Genomic DNA, 17,981 nt, shown 5'->3' on the forward strand with positions numbered 1-17,981 from the left:
ATAAAGGTACGCGAGCTGTCACTGGGGTGGTACCTTTTCAAAAGGTACAAATTTGTACCTAAAAGGTCCATAATATTACCCCAAGGGTACATATTAGTACCTTAAAAATACAAAAGTGCTCCTCCTAAAATATTTAGGTACTAGTATATACTTTTGAGGTACCAATATGGACCCTTTAAGTACAAATGTATACCTTTTGAAAAGGTACCACCCCAGCGACAGCTCGTGCACTTTTTTTTTGTTATTTCTGAGAGTGTATACAATCAAAAGTATAAACATATTTGCCAGGGGTAAAAAAAAAAAATAGAAATAATAATAAAAACATTTAATTAACAAATGAATCAACATAATGCTTCATGTTTTCTTTTAGCGTTTCTGTTTCTAAAGTTATACAGTGTATTCCCATATTGCTTAATCTCTTTTATAAAATGTTCACATTTTGGCTTAGCTTTAGCCTATTTCTTTACATTTATTTATTTATTTTCCTTCGGCTTAATCCCTTTATTTATCAGGGGTCATCACAGCGGAATGAACCGCCAACTATTCCAAAAAATGTTTTACACAGCGGATGCCTTTCTAGCTGCAACCCACTGCTGAGACACCCATACACTCTCGAACTCAAACTCATATACAACGGCCAATTTAGTTTATTAAATTCACCTATAGCACATGTCTTTGGACTGTGTGGAGCTTCCTCTGGAGCACCCGGAGGAAACCCGTACCAACATGGGGAGAACATGCAAATTTCACACTGAAATGCCAACTGACCCGACCAGGATTCGAACCAGCGACCGTCTTGCTGTGAGGCGACATTGATAACCACTGAGCCACCATGCCGCCCTATTTCTTTACATAAATATATTTTCCAAATATAATTATTAGCTGTATAAAAAATAAGTTGTACACATTTTAACAAATGCAGCATGCATTTTGAATTTTGCTTACCCCTGGTTCAAATACGCACACATTTTTCTTCCTTCTGAGAAACTGTACACTCTCAGAAATAAAGGTACAAGAGCTGTCACTTGGGTGGTACCTTCAAAAGGTACACATTTGTACTTAAAGGGTCCATATTGGTACCGCAAAAGTATATATTAGTACCTAAAATTTTAAAAGGAACACTTTTGTACTATTTAGGTACTAATATGTACTTTTGAGGTGTAAATATGGACCTTTTAGGTAAAAATGTGTACTTTTGAAAAGGTACGACCCCAGTGACAGCTCGTGTACCTTTATTTCTGAGAGTGTAGGATATGTATCTTGCTTTTTACAAAAAAAAAACACAAGAAATTACAGTATAACAAATTTAAGTAAACAAAAAACCAAAACGTCCTCACACAAATAATTTACATAAAAATATGACATAATATTAAAGTTTTTATTCAATTTTTTTTTGAATGGGCAGTTAAGGTCACATCACTTAAACAACAGTTTAAGGCACTTACCAAATAACATCAATTTACTACTCAACAGACTGACCGGTCATGAAAAAAATGGTATGGCAGGCTTTTGAAACAATGTCAAAACTTTAAATGTTAGTAATATGATGATGGGGGTCAAGCTTAAACCCATGAGGTAAACCGTGGGTCACAATGACATCTTCCTTTCTAAATCACAAACGCAAAGTTTCACATTTCAAGGCGTGTCTTCACTCCAAGTCTAAGAATTAGCGTTTTGCTCCCTCTTGTGGTGAGCAAAGAAACATACATGACATTTTACATTCAATTTAATTGGCTTATTCATTCATTCGTTTTCTTTTCAGCTTAGTCCCTTTATTCATCAAGGGTCACCACAGCGGAATGCTCTTAAAAAGAGTTATTGACCTCCATCCTTTTTTCCTTGAGCAACAACAGTGTAAATACAATCTGATTGGCATAAATATTTGTCCTAATATATGATCAAGTTATTTCCCAGTACTGGGTTGCAGCTGGAAGGGCATCCGCTGTGTAAAACAAATGCTGGATAAGTTGGTGGTTCATTCTGCTGTGGCAAGCCCTGTTGAATAAAGGGACTAAGCCGAAGGAAAATGAATGAATGAATGAATGATCAAGTTATGATTGTAGCAAGTAGAGGAAGCACAGGTTTATCTTCCCTATTTTGTAAATTATATGGTGCTAACTAAAAACTGGCATGGCTGCAATTTAACATTTCATTCAGTATATTATTGTTTTTGCTTTCTTGGTATATTCAATGACAGGAATATTTATAATATATTACACATATGTCTTCTCATGAGGCTGATATTATGGCTGGGCCTTTTTGATTCCTCTTAAGTTAAGCTTCACGCTGTCTGGCAGACCGTATTTGACCAGCTCCTCTTGTAGCTGAAATTGAGATGCAAACAGATTAACATTATCTAAATCATCTGTTAGTACAGACTATGCAGTAAAATAACCACTTACCTCCTTTAAAAAGATCTCAATGTTTTTTGTCAGTGTTAGGTCTGAAAATGAAGTAACTCTCAGTTGAATTCCCATGACATTTTCTAATGGAAACAAAGAACAGCATTCAGTCATTCATTTCTTTTGGGCTTAGTCCTTTCATTAATCTGAGGTCGCCACAGCGGAATGAATCGCCAACTTATCCAGCACATTTTACGCAGCGGATGCCCATCCAGCTGCAACCCATCTATGGGAAACATTTATACACTAAAATAATTTAGCTTACCCAATTTACCCTACCACATGTCTTTGAAATGTATATCCAACGCAATCTAACGGCAATTCGTAACTTTTTGATTTAGTGGCTGGTATGAATTCGTACGATCTAATTCGTACAATTTAGTATGATTTGCTCATCCACCAATGACGGTTGGGTTTAGGGGTGGGGTTAGGTGCCATGCCTCCTTTTTAAAATCGTACAATTTCGTACGACTTTGAATTTGTACGAATTAGCCACTAAACTGGCAAAACGTAAAATACTTACGTTTTCTCATGAGATCAGACTGGTATATTTAGCCTGATCTCACGAAAAAACGTAAGTATTTTATTCGTAATAAATTACTTATTCGTACGAGTTCAGTCGTAATAAAATGTACGATTTTAAAAAGGAGGCATGGCACCTAACCCCACCCCTAAACCCAACAGTCATTGGGGGATACGCAAATCGTACTAAAATGTTCGAATTAGATCGTACGAATTTGTACGAATTAGCCACTAAATGAAAAAATTACGAATTTCCATGAGATTGTGTTGGTATATCCAACACAATCTCACAGCAATTCGTAACTTTTTTAACGTATGAATTTGTACGATCTAATTCGTACAATTTAGAAAGATTTTCTCATCACCCAATGAAGGTTGGGGTTAGGGGTGGGGTTGGGTGCCACGCCTCCTTTTTAAAATCCAACAAATTCGTACGAGTTCAGTCAAATGAAATAGATCCGAATGATCAACTAAACTGACAAAACGTAAAATACTTTCAGGCAGGTATATTGGAGCACCCGGAGGGAAATATGGGAAGATAACCATTTTCAAGGTTTACCACGGTTTAAAAAAGTCAAGGTTTTAAAACCGCCAAAAAGCAATATCGTTCCAAAGGTATGTGATCGATTTTTTTATTTACTTTTTTGTAAAGGTTTTTTTTTAAGGACAGTGGTATCTCTAGCAGATGATTCATTTTCTTTATTCAGCCTGACATGTTTACTGCTCCAAAATATAATAAATGTTTCTCAAAATAAAATATGTTGTGTTCAAATTTAAGCCCTTAATAAGTAATAAATTCACTGAAATATGCTGTTGTGGGTCTTAAATACTTTTAAACAGGTCTTAATTTTCACTAATTGTCCATGTAAAGCTATATGGCCAATCGGTAAAACAACAAATCCAACCAAACAAACAAACAAACAAACAAAAAAGGTTTTATAAAATTAACATTTATTGCCTATTTAACAATATGGTTTAATTGTCTTCCTTCCATCCTCACAATAACATTTGTTTAAACGTTCCCCATGTTTTTATGGATTAATTTATGTTGTGCATAAATTTAGTTTATTAAAGCTTTTAAAAAACTTGTCTTTTTTTAAAGAAAGGTTATGCTAATAAAATATTTATGTATATAACTAAGGTTTGCGTGTTTTGACACTTTATTTAAAATATGTTGCTAAGAAATAACAGATTTTTTATTTTAATGGTGCAAGTAAAACAAAAATCCATTGGTTATTACTGAAAATTATTAACGTTTTGCCATGTGAAAGTCTAAAATTTAATTCATAATGATCTTAAAAAGGTCCTAAAAAGTCTTAAGTTTGACGAGATGAAACCATCAGAAGCACTGTTTTTACCCAGACATTTAAAAATGATATATTTTAGAGCAGTAATAAAAATACCATCAAACTGTGAATTTTTTATCCACGATTATCATACTGTCAGATTCATATACCGGCCCATGCCTAGAGTAAACCCACTCCAACACAGGGAGAACATTCAAACTCCACACTTAAACGCCAACTGACCCAGCCCCAGCTGAGGGTCGAACCAGCGACCTTCTTGATGTGAGGAAATCGTGCTACCCACTGCGCCACCGTGATGCCTAAAGAACAGTATATTTAATGTAATTTAAAAGTGTTCATTATTCCTGTAATTATTAGCCCTGTGGAAGTTTTTTTTTTTTTGTGCAAATCTTTTTCAAATATATCCCATGCAGTTTTAATAATATCCCTTTTCTAATAATCCATTTTGTCCTGATGACAGTATATAACCTTTTATGCTGTTGCAAGCTTCACCAAAAATTAAGTTTAAATTGTAATTTAAAAGCTTAATTATTTTAATTAGGTTAACTAGGCAAGTTAGATTAATTAGACATTTAGTTATTGGATAATAATAATATTTTAATAATAATAATAATGATGATAATAATAATGTAATAATAATAATTTAACAATACGAATAATTTAATAATAATAATAATAATATGTAATAATTAATAATAATAATAATAATAATAATAATAATAATAATAATAATAATAATAATAATAATAATAATAATAATAATAATAAAAATAATAATAATACTTTTTTTTTTTTTATTAAAAACTTCCCTTATTTTAGCCGAGGTCGACGTGGGGCCCCCTGGTCACATGGTGCCCCCCTGCGGTGCGGGCCCGTCCACTAAGCCACTTAGTAAAAGTATTAAACTCATCGAAAATATGTACTTAAGTAAAAGTGGAGTAGGAGAAAAAAAACAACACTCCAGTAAAGTACAGATACAGCCTTTTAGTACTTAAGTACACTGTAAAAAATTGCTGTTAAAAAACGGTCAGATTCTACAGTAAAATAATGTTTTTTTACTAAAACAGTAATATTGTGTTAAAAACAGTGCTTTCTGGGTAACATTTTTGTTTTCGAGAAAGTAACCAACTGCAGAAAACTGTGAGCTAACAGAGTTCAGATTCGATGTTTTGAAGTCTGTGTTTGAAATCACACTTTGTGTCCTTGTTCACTATTTCATACACTAGTCAACTAATATTGTTCACCTGACAGTTTTAATGAACACTAATGAGTGAATTCAGACACTGATGAACACCTGCTGTTAATAATCACAATTACTGAAGAAAATAAACAAGAAACACAAACAGTGACGTCAGTTACAACATTAAATAAAATCAAATCAAATAAAACAGCTTCAGTCTCAGCAGAGGATCATTAAACAACTCCACAAACAACAGCAGACACACTTATTACTGACTGATTTGACTTCCATACTATTCTCATTGAGATCCAACAGAAATTAAGGTGTTTTTTGTGTCACCGTAATGGAGTGAGGGGCTGGTTTAGTTGGGCTCTTCACCCTTGAACTTATTAATTCAGACTCTCCAATTACTATAATAAAGAGTTAACAAAATACTTGTATTATAGCAATCAAGTTGGAATGTCAATAAATAGAGAAATCTATTTGTCTGAAATTAGTTCTGATAAATGTTTTGTTATAATTCTGGAAGAAGGGCCTCATGCAATAGATTTTATGCTTAGTTGCAGGTATTAATTTAATTAATGAGAAGTGGAAACAGAAAAGATACCTCCATAATTACTTAACAGTTAAGAAATAACATACAAAAACAGTTCAGTTATGACAAATACACACTCAGACCTCATGAATCTGACCTTGTATCTCAACAATGGTAACATCTCAAATGTTTCATGCTGCAACGCATGCTGGGAGTGGCACGGTACAAATATCCCAGCATGCATTGCGGTATAAATAAATGTTGTATAATGGTCTCACAGTTTTCTTTATTTGTGTTTGATTCTGCTGTTGTTTATGTTTAGACTTTCAGTTGCCTGTTTGTGAGTTAAACTGTTAATTTTGTTAGTTGTCACCATTATTGAGGTTCATACGCTGATTATTGATGTCTGTTTGAGTGCGATTTACACCATAGAGCGGTGTTATTGTCCAAGATATTCTTAAAAACTTCCAGAAATCATTGCCATATATAGACATATAATGTAAAACAATAGATTTAACATTGAATAGGAGCAGTAAATTTTATTATACGAAATGAGAACAGACATTTAATAGCAACTTGAACATCACCAGATCTTATTTAGGTTTTTGGCTGGCTTGCCACAACAAAAGAGCTTTTTAAACAAAGTTCTTAACAATTGCAGCAGCCAATATATATAAATGTTAAAAATGACAGGGCTAAGAGCCCAACTAAAGCAAACTCTGTTCTCCATGATGGTGACGTAAAACTTTCACTTTTTCTCAAGAAGAACTTTAGTAGATGTTATACAAAAATACATGTATTAAGTACTAAGTGTAGCTGGTGATGATGTTTGTAGAGTTGTTCAATCATCCACTGATCATTTAAATGATTTAATCATTTGTTGTTCTTCAGGTTATTTCATTATAAAGCTGTGACTAAAGTTTTGTATGTTTTGTTCTTGTTTTTTCCCTTCAGTATTTCTTCATTTGTTCATTGTTAATCCTCAATTATCATTTAATTAGTCAGTTAATTAATGAATTTACTTCAGCTTTGCTACATGTTTCTTGAACACTCAGTAGTGTGGACACTTCAATAAAAACTGAAGTATATGCTCTGGGGTTTAAAGGGTTAAAGGTGTGAGAGGTAAAAACACAGTGTAAAATGTATTTTAACAGTAATATACTGTTAATTTACACTACGGAAATAGACTGTAAAAAAAACAGTAGATTGCTGGCAACCACAGCTGCCAGTAGATTACTGTTAAATCAAGGAAAAAACAGTATTTTACTGTAAAACCTGAAGCTAATTTCTTCTGTGTGTCACCGTTGTGGAGGAGAGTAGAGCCAGTGTATGAGTTAAAGATGAACAATGAACTGCTGATGTTATTCTGCATGTTTCTCTATTTAAAGATAGCGGCTGTTTAGTTGCTGATGCAGTCAGAATCTCTCTGGTGATTCCAGATTTACATGTATGTGTGCTGATGTGAAATATAAGACATTAGAGTTAAACCGAACTTTTCTAATTAACTAAAATAAGTTATCATTATAAGTATGCTTCTAAGCATATATAGCACATTACTTCATAAACTCATTCAGCAGTTGACCAAGTTGAGGCAGTTGCTTTCAGTGAGCAAAATGAGTTCACTTGAGTATTGTGTAAATCAATGTAGTCCATGTATTTTTACAGCAACATACTGTAAAATAACAGTACATTGCTGGCAACTGCAGCTGCCAGTATTTTACTGTTTTTTAACGGGACAATTTTTAACAGTGTACAGTAGTGAAGTAGTTTTACTTCGTTATACATCTCTGTTAATGTCAAGCCCTGATCATAACCCAGTGTACACAAACAAGTTTCCTCAACCAATTAGGGGCTGGGGCACATCCATTTAAGGAACTAAAAATAATAACATACAACTCAATTGGTGAAAACAAATCTTGTCTGGTAAAGTTTAGTCTGAACAAACAACTCCTATAAACTGCTTTGTTTTAGTAAATCATGCAGCCACAGATGCCACTAATCCATGTTGCTGGATGTAGTCAATATTTATAAGCATCACATCATGACTTACTTTTAAACTCTGAAACTACTACTACTGACAGCCTTAATTAAGTAATTTAATCTTTGATGGAGTGTGAAGGTGATGTTTGGGGTTAACAATTCCACAGTCTTTTTAAAAATACAATATTTTAACTTCTTTAGTACACTGTTGTGGGTGATAGCTTTGTTTTGTTTTTCATAGTATTAAATGTTCCCAAATCAAAAAGCAAAATGCAACACTAAAGGATGACAATCTATAATCTTAATGACGCTATACAATAGGCTACCTTGTAAACTGGATCCTCCATTCACCCTGAAGACCCATCGACCAGGAACATTGACATTACTGGAGTTCATGAGGTTTGGAATAAGGGTCCCATTGTTTGACCCAGGAATAACATAGTACGCTGTTGAGTTTATCGTGTCAAAACCAGCCTGTGCAAACAAGAAAATAATGATTGAGAGAGTATTTCAAGAAAGGACAGATATATTTTGTTCAATGAAAGTACATTGCAGTGAAAAAGTATTTGAATCAGATTTTTTTGGGGCATATTTGTCCAACCAAGTTTTAATATTACACAAACATAAACACAGTAAATACAAAATGGAGAAAGTTCAAATTTTTACCTTTTATCTCCATTCATTAGAGGGAAATGCTGTCCAGATTTATCTTTGCAATAAAGTTTACTTCCTTTAATTATTGGAATAACTATTTAAAAACTGTTTTTTTTAACCAACTATTTACATTTACATTTAGTCATTTAGCAGACGCTTTTATCCAAAGCTACTTACAAATGAGGACAAGGAAGCAACTTACACTACTATAAGAGCAACAATTTCAATGAATAAGTGCTATAGGCAAGTTTCAGGTCTGTAAAGTCTAAGAAGGGAAGTATTAGGAAATTTTTTTGGGGGTACACTTAGTGTGATATCCAGAGAGACAATTGCAGATTAGGAAGGGAAGTGGAGACTAAATAGTTGAGTTTTTAGTCGTTTCTTAAAAATAGCGAGTGACTCTGCTGTTCTGATGCAGTTAGGGAGTTCATTCCACCAACTGGGCAGATTGAGCGCGAGCGTTCGCGAAAGTGATTTCTTCCCTCTTTGGGATGGAACCACGAGGCGACGTTCATTTACAGAACTAACAATCTCTGTAATATCTAAAACAGTTAATTATCTAAAATACTTAAAGAAACAGATGAGTGAGGGAAGGATGGAATATGAGACTGGTGCAGTGACAGCAGTAATGTGGTCAAAATAGTAGTCCGTTGTGGTGAAGAAGGAGCTCGATTTTAACGGCCAATCTCCTACTCTCACCTAAAGCAGTGGTTCTCAAAGTGGGGGTCGGGACCCCCTGGGGGGTCGCGAAACAATGACAAGGGGTCGCTTGGTGATTTCCAAAACTCAAATAAGTTTTATCAAACTATTTGAATGACCATAGGTCCCACTTTATATTAAGTGTCCTTAACTACTATGTACTGACATCACAAAATAAATACAATGTACTTACTGTGTTTATAATGTATTTGAGAATACTTGTGATGCTTTTGAGTTGGGATAGAGGTTGGGTTATGGACAGGTTTGGTGGCATGGGTAGGTTTAAGGGTAGGTGAAGAAGTAAGGGATGGTCAACAGTGTATTTACAAATGTAATTACAAAAGTTAATTACAGATGTAATTACATAGATGTATTTAATCAAGCATAAGTACACAGTAAATACACATATTTACACAATAAGTGCATTGTAACAAACTATCAATACCTGTGTAAGTACATATTAGTTAAGCTAACAATATAAAGTGGGACCAAACAAAATTATTATTATATTATTATTATCTATTATAAACAAATAAAAATCAGTCATCAGCCTTTACTTTTTATATTATAAATTAATAAATGAATATAAAAAATATATATGGTTAATAGACTGTTGCATTTATGTGTTGTCAATGTGCTTATGTTTATACATGCCTATAGTTGTGTCTACAAGGTTTATATATTTATATAACCACCTTGAAAAATGGGGGTCGCGAGTCACTGACATTGTTAATTTGGGGGTCACGGGCTGAAAAGTTTCGGAACCCCTGACCTAAAGCACAAGATCTTGGATACAAGCGACCGAATTGAGTTTACTTTGCAGGGTGGCAAGGCGCACCCTTATAGATAGAGTGAGGAGCTTTGACACTCGGGAGGAGCTTGGAGTAGAGCCGCTGCTACTCCACATCGAGAGAAGTCAGCTGAGGTGGCTCGGGTATCTGTTTCGGATGCCTCCTGGACACCGACCTAGGGAGGTGTTCCAGGCATGTCCCACCGGGAGAAGGCCTCGGGGGAGACACGTTGGAGGGACTATGTCTCTCTGCTGGCTTGGGAACGTCTCGGGAACCCCCCCGGAGGAATTAGAGAAAGTGTCTGGGGAGAGGGAAGTCTGGGGTTCTCTCCTAAGACTGCTGCCCCCGCGACCCGGCCCCGGTAGATAATGAATGAAGGAACTTAAAAAAAACAGTTCACCCACCAATTATACCAGTTTTTACTTAATATTTTACTCACTCTCAAGCAGTTCCAAACCTTTATAAGTTTTTTTTCTCTGATGAACACACACAAAACAGATATACTGAAGAAAGAAAAAATTCTGTAACCACTGACTTTAATAATAGGAACAACAAATATGTGTTTTGGGTGAGTAACTGATAAGTTTTGGGTAAATAATCCCTTTAAAGGGGACCTATTATGCAAAAATCACTTTCATGAGGGGTTTAAACCAGCTTGATCTCACAAGAAAACTTAAGTATTTTACGTTTAGTCAGTTTAGTGGCTAATTTGTACTATTTTGCACAAGTTCAGTTGTATGAAAATGTACTATACTAAAAAAGGGGTGTGTCACCCGATCCCGCCCCTAAACCCAACCATCATTGGGTGATGAGCAAGTCGTACTAATTTGTATGAATTAGATTTTAAGTATTCATACAAACTAGCCACTAAATCAAAGAGTTATGATTTGCCGTGAGATTGTGTTGGTTTAAACACAGTTGTGTGGCAACAGTCTGTGACTTTAACCAATTTCTAATTGTAAAAGTGTATTAATTATATATTTTTTATTATCACACTTGGTAAAAACAGTCTGCAGAAACACTTTGATTGACATTCTGCCTTTGTATGTGTCATCAGAGGAGGTAAGCCCATTAGTGACCATCTACCCCTTAAGTCAGGGGTTTTCAAAGTGTGAGGCGCGCCTCCCCTGGGGGGCGCCAGAGCATGTCAGGGGAGGCGCGGGAAAAATATTATATAATAAAAATATAATTATTAAGTTTAATTATTATATGTATTTTTTTATCATTTTAAACGTTTTGATTAAACAAAGCTAAAAAAATAATACATCAAAAATAAGAAAACCTTTTTTACCCAGAAGGCCATAGCTGTGAATTTGCTTCTGTTTGGCAAGCCCGCCAATACAGGTATATGCCTGCTAATCATGCTGCTAATGCAATGGATCGGTTTCTGAGACCCCCTGATTCAAAGCCTTCAAGTTCAGGGCTTAAACCCAAAAGACGATGATATGATGATCAGTATTTAAGTTTAGGATTTACGTGGACAGGACCAGCTGATGAACCACGACCTTTATGTGTGGTTTGTCAAGATATTTTGGCTAATGACAGCTTGAGACCTGCTAAACTTCAGCGACACCTTGAAACCAAGCATGATGAGATAGCAAGAAAACCTCTAGAATTTTGTGTGTGTGTGCGTGCATGTTTGGGAGGAGGGGGGCGCCAATGGATAAGTTGTGTCAAAAGGGAGGCCCACTGTCTTAGACTTTGAAAAACCCTGCCTTAGGGGAAGGGCTAAGAGGCTAAGGGGTAGAATTAGGATTTGGACCTTTTTTTAAATAGTGTAAAAAGGGGCATAATAGGTCTGCTTAAAGTCTGACTTTAAGAGTTCACACTTAGATATTGCTTGAAACTAATAACAGGTTTGGCATGCCTGTCCCAGGAGAGAACCCTGAGCTCGGAGGTAATTGAGCCCAGGGCTCCCTTCTGGTGAATGAGCATGTAAGAGGGTCCGAGATTTGGTAATTCTTAAAAGCTCCGCCTGAGGAGGAAAAGGGGGATATGTGGTGGATGGGGGATTCTTCAAAAACGAAGATAAGTGTAGTAAGATGAAATGGGCTATTTATTGTAGGTTTGGATTAATCTGATTGGTTTATTGATGATTGCAGATGGGAGACCAGCTGCGATCAATCAGATCATATGCACCTCTCAAAATTAGTTTATAAAACTTCACAAACATGGAAAAAAAAGAGGGGTCAAATACTTTTTCACAGCACTGAATAAGGCATGTTTTACCTGCACCATATTTTGCGTCAGAGCACAGTCACCATAATTCATGAGAATAAATGACACATCACTCCCTGAAACCAAAACCACTTGAAACAGTGATGCCTGCAAAGTCAGGGAACAGTGATTGACATGTAGCTCCGAGAGTATCACATTTGCAACTTTGACTAAGAAGATGTAAACAAAACTTACTGCGTTAGATTGGTAAGTATAGTCCACTTGATCCCATGTTACAACAAGCACCCAAGTAGCCCTAAAGCTCAGATTTGGGAAATAATGGTTTATATCCTGAGTGGTGCGAGTGAGCACATCTCCACTTGAGTACTGCTGGTATGCAATGATGTCATTTCCGCTGACATCAGCATTGGTCCAGAGTGGAGCAATGATGTCTTCGCTTCCGTTGATGGGAAAGTACTGAAAAGTGTAATCTGATGAAGGCTGCTTGAATGTAAGGTATCCATTAATGTTAGCCTAAATTAAAAAATAAAATAAAATAAAGAACTTTGGTCGTGCATGTCACATTTTTATCTTTCACATGTGTAAGACAGTAGAGAATTCTCACATATATATTGTTGTATGTGCGGCCAAAGAACACAAAAGGACTTTCTAGGTTGATAACTGTGGAGTTTTCATTGCCATCAGCGGTATAAACAGTGTCTCCTGCTTCTGAGCCGAATGAATAGAACATCACAGGCACTGCAATAAAATAAAATAAAAATAAATAAATAAATAGTTCAACTTTAATAATCCCATATAGAAGTCTTAAGCAGGTCGCACACCAGAAACGCCGCTTGTCGCCGCGGCGCGCAGCGCAGCGCCACGCATTTTAGAATTCTAAACATAGTTTTTTTTATCAGGGTACACACACCGGCGCCGCAAGTCAGCGGCTGTCAGCGGCGACCAGTCACGACTCAGGAAACAGTTCATATTTCAGCTGTGCCACAGAGCGCCATTTGATTAGTTTCATGCTAAATATCATGCGAGTGTGCGCGTCTTGTTTGCGATACTTTAAACTGTCATGTGCGCGCCGTGTTGCGGCGCCGAGCGGCGCTTCTGGTGTGCGACCTGCTTTATATATAGCAATATAAATTACATATATGACATACAAATTAGAACTAGTAATTAAATCTATGTTTTAAAAAAATATTAATTACTCTATTAATAAGGGCTCATAACTGTGACTTATTGGTGTGACTCATAACTGTGACTCCAAAGGAATACCACAACTTTGAAAATCTGTATTTAATTAAAGACACATGATGGAATCTTAGGTAATTAATCAACATTAAGAGTTTTTTTTTTATTAGAAAACAAGTTTATATGTAATTTGCATATATTAATTGGAATATATCAAATTTCGGCAAAGCAGTGGCGCGGTAGGTAGTGCTGTCGCCTCACAGCAAGAAGGTCGCTCGGTCGCTGGTACGAGCCTCGCCTCAGTTGGCGTTTCTGTGTGGAGTTTGCATGTTCTCCCTGCGTTCGCGTGGGTTTCCTCCGGGTGCTCCGGTTTCCCCCACAGTCCAAAGTTGATGTGAATTGGTTAGGCTAAATTGTCTGTAGTGTATGAGTGTGTGTGTGTGGATGTTTCCCAGAGATGGGTTGCGGCTGGAAGGGCATCCGCTGCGTAAAAACTTGCTGGATAAGTTGGTGGTTCATTCCGCTGTGGCGACCCCGGATTAATAAAGGGACTAAGCCGACAAGAAAATGAATGAATGAATATCAGTTTTCTCTGTGGGTTTATGTTTGTATTTACAGTTAAAGAAAACATATTCCAAGAACATTTGCAATACGTTATGAAACATTGTTTTTCAACTTTTTTAAATTTCTATCTTTTAAAATGTCTCTTTTTGGGGGGGAGGGGTGGATTATGCATCTGAAAGCTTTGGCCGCTTACTCTCTGTCCTATCAGGAGGCAGCATTTGTGATTTCAGACTGATTTCTGAGACAGCATTATGATGTAATCATGTAGAACAAAATAGGCACTGGAATATTTGCTTACTTAAATACTAATCTCGCTTGAAATGTCATCAAAAGTGGTAAACGTCAGGCAAAAAAATTACATTTACACTCAAAATGATACTAAAGTGGAGCTTTTAACTGTCAGAAATCAATTAAATTTTAATCTTTTTTATTAATAATAAATTGAAATTCATACATCGATGCATGCATTTTTGCTAAATTTAATGTTCCATGTATATTTTGTGGCTCATTTCAGATCACAAATCCACTAGAGGGCGATGTCTACATTTTTGTGAATCTGTTACAGCATGTTATTAATTGGGTGTTGTGCAAAGAACTGCATGAAAACAACCCTTTAATCCTCCATTAAGTCCCTGTAAATAACATGATTGTTAAAAGGAACAAAACATGTCCTCATTCTGCCCTGCAGCCTTCACTTTACCTAGAACTGCAGTAAAAAGTATAAGTATGTTTTTGAAGTTTCACAAAAATGTAGGCTGAAGCACTTATACTTCTAATGTTGACTTTAGAGCTTTCAGACACAACCCTGGCTAAGCAAACACACCAACATTCCTTTGTATCACTTTAAAATAATCAGTATAGAAATGTTTGCTTTAAATGTTCTTTTAAACAATAAGTCAAACTAGAACACTGGATTAAAAAAAACACAAATGAAATACTGTTGAAATTTTTTTTCGAAGTGTATGTTCTGAGAAAGTATTTTGGGTAGAACAATATATCAATTTCACAATGTGCGTGTAGTCACATTGCAGGATTAGATTATTTATGAAAGAGAAAAACAATTAAGACGAAGCCAAAAAGCACTGTTTATTTATTTATTTTAGCTTGTAATTTATTATAATTTATTCAAATCTACAGCATAGATAAAGACTTGATCATCCTAGTCCAGGGTTTTTCAAAGTCTAAGACAGTGGGCCTTCCTTTTGACACAACTTATCTATTGGCGCCCCCCTCCTCCCAAACACGCACGCACACACACACACACACACACACACATATATATATATATATATATATATATATATATATATATATATATATATATATATATATATACAGTATATATAAGACACAGACAGATGTCACACTGTTAACTCACTTTTATCATCATTTGCATGAAAGTGCAATTATTTACAGAGTAATAACAAGTATTTTAATATACCGTTTTTAAAACTAGGATGATGGTTCAATATGAATATGGTCTCAGAAACCGATCCATTGTATTAGCAGGCATATACCAGTATTGGCGGGCTTGCCTAACAGAAACGAATTCACAGCTATGGCCTTCTGGGTAAAACAGATTTTCTTATTTTTGACGTATTATTTTTAAAGCTTTGTTTAATTAAAACGTTTAAATATGATAAAAAATACATATAATAATTAACCTTAATAATTATATTTTTATTATAGAATATTTTTTGGCACGCCTCCTCTGACATGCTCTGGCGCCCCCCAGGGGAGGCGTGCCTCACACTTTGAAAACCTCTGTCCTAGGCGATCTAAATTAATGAACATTTTCCATACAGAGCTATTCAAATCATCTGTTGAAACTGTATCCAAAATATAAATTGCAGTAAAACAAAACTATGCCAGATTTTCCCTAAATCACGCAGCCCAAATATATACTGTAAAACCCAAAAAGTGAAGGCAACTCAAACCATTTGAGGAAACCAAAAAAAAAATTAAGTTCAAAAACTAATCCTGCAAATGAAGCACTTTGAGCAAATAGTAAAACTTAATAAATGAAGAGAACTCAAACCAACTGAGTACTGTAAAACCCAATAAGCTGTTGAGGAAACCGATTGCTACAAACCATTTGAGTTAAAAAAAACGTATCTATATGAGTACTGTGAACTTACTCCATTTAAGTTAAGTAATGAGGTATTTAATTAACTCATTACCTTCAACACTGGGTTCAAGACTCTTTTCAAATGAGTGGAATTAACTTTCAGTCAATTCTGAGTTGACTACACTTGACTACACTTACACTTTCATTTGATAAAGTTGACTGTTGGGTTTTACAGTGTATGTTTAAAAGAACATGATGTGAAACACACAATGTCCATATGTTACAGACCAGATAACTTTGAATGAATTTAGATATGAATGTTTGTTCAAATCGTGCAAGAATTATATGAAAATTCCCTGTTAGTTCTATAGTTAGTTTGACTGTCTGGTAATGTTCCAAAGTTACCTGTCTGTGCTTTTGTCACCCAGCCTGTTGAAAAGAAACATCACAGAATTTGAATAAAGCCACATTTGAAAGTATGTTATTGTTTTTGAAGTGTAATGAAACATACAGTTGAAGTCAGAATTGTTAGCCCTCCAGTTAATTTTTTTCTGTTTGACGGAGAGAAGATTTCATCAACAAATTTCTAAGCATAACAGTTTTAATAACTCATTTCTTATAACTAATTTATTTTATCTTTGTCATGATGACAGTAAACAATTTTACAAGATATTTTTCAAGACACTTCTATGCAGCTTAAAGTGACATTTAAGGGCTTAACTGGGTTAATTAGGTTAGGTTAGCAAGTTATTTTATAACGATGATTTATTCTGTAGACAACCGAAAAAAAAATTGCCTAAAGGTGCTGATAATTTTGTCCTTAAAATGGTGTTTAAAAAATTAAAAACTGCTTTTATTCTAATCCAAATAAAACAAATTTTCTCCAGAAAGAAAAAATATTATCAGACATACTGCGAAAATTTCCTGAATCTGTTAAAAATCATTTTGGAAATATTTAAAAAAGAAAAAAAAAATTCAAATGGGGGCTAATAAATCTGACTTTAACTGTATATTTTCCAAAGAGATGCTTAAACTCACTCAGAGAAAAGACTGATATGAACACCGGCAGATATTGTAAAGCTGAAAACACCCTCATGATAAATGTGCGGAGGTCAGAAGTATGAGAATGTCATTGCAAGCCTATAATTGCTTTCAGAGAATCTGAATGCAAGCACAAAAGAGCAAATAACTATTTGATTAGATTTATTAATAACATTTAATTCTATTAATACTCGTCTTTTCATTTTAAACTCTAAAATATTAAATCAGATTTGTGACCCAGAACTATAAAACTGATTTATAATAAAACATTTTCTATAAAAACAAAGGGTCAGTTTTTGTAAATTGAGATGTATACTCTAATAACTGAATAAAATAGGCTTTCAGTTGAATGTTTGTTAAAATATGACAAATTTGCGTTGAGATCCAACTATTTGAAAGTCAAAAATTATAAATAAACACAAAGCAGAATTTAAAGATGTCCAAATTAAGTTCAGTTTTTAATTGTATTCATGGAAAATGATCTTAACTTAATATTCTATTTTTTTATTATAAAAGAAAAACCTGTATTTGTGACCCATATAATGTGTGATTGGATATTCACTTAAATATAACCATGCAATATAACATTTTAGGCATAATGTTTTGTGGTCCAGGGTCACATATACTGTATGCACAGCACATATTTATAAGACATCATAGCAAAAACTTCCAAACAGAGACAAAAAAAAAACAGACTGTACTCACCAGAAAAGGCTTACTCAAATGTGTTTTGTACGTTTGTGAGGTTAAAATCTGGCCTAACTAATTGTAGCCCTAATGGGTGGGACAAGTTCAGTCAGTGTGTCAAATCTCCAAACTGACATTCCGACGGGTCCAATACAAGCTAGACCAGATGAACCTAAAAGACACCCCTTGACTTC

General features: G+C 34.9%; 1 protein-coding gene across 1 annotated transcript; it reads right to left on the minus strand.

Annotated features, from left to right (window-relative positions):
- Positions 1-1,364: 1,364 nt before the first annotated feature.
- Positions 1,365-17,855, minus strand: zgc:112964. Its single transcript, NM_001327869.1, has 9 exons — positions 17,806-17,855; positions 17,098-17,220; positions 16,465-16,488; positions 12,853-12,986; positions 12,483-12,761; positions 12,300-12,395; positions 8,253-8,400; positions 2,403-2,485; positions 1,365-2,324 (listed from the first exon to the last, which is right to left on the minus strand). Exons 2-9 carry the CDS (start codon positions 17,153-17,155, stop codon positions 2,244-2,246), a joined length of 903 nt encoding a protein of 300 aa, NP_001314798.1. The 5' UTR covers positions 17,156-17,220; positions 17,806-17,855; the 3' UTR covers positions 1,365-2,243.
- Positions 17,856-17,981: the final 126 nt, after the last annotated feature.

Source organism: Danio rerio, chromosome 12, assembly GCF_049306965.1.
Source record: "Danio rerio strain Tuebingen ecotype United States chromosome 12, GRCz12tu, whole genome shotgun sequence".
Taxonomy (NCBI): Eukaryota; Metazoa; Chordata; class Actinopteri; order Cypriniformes; family Danionidae; genus Danio; species Danio rerio.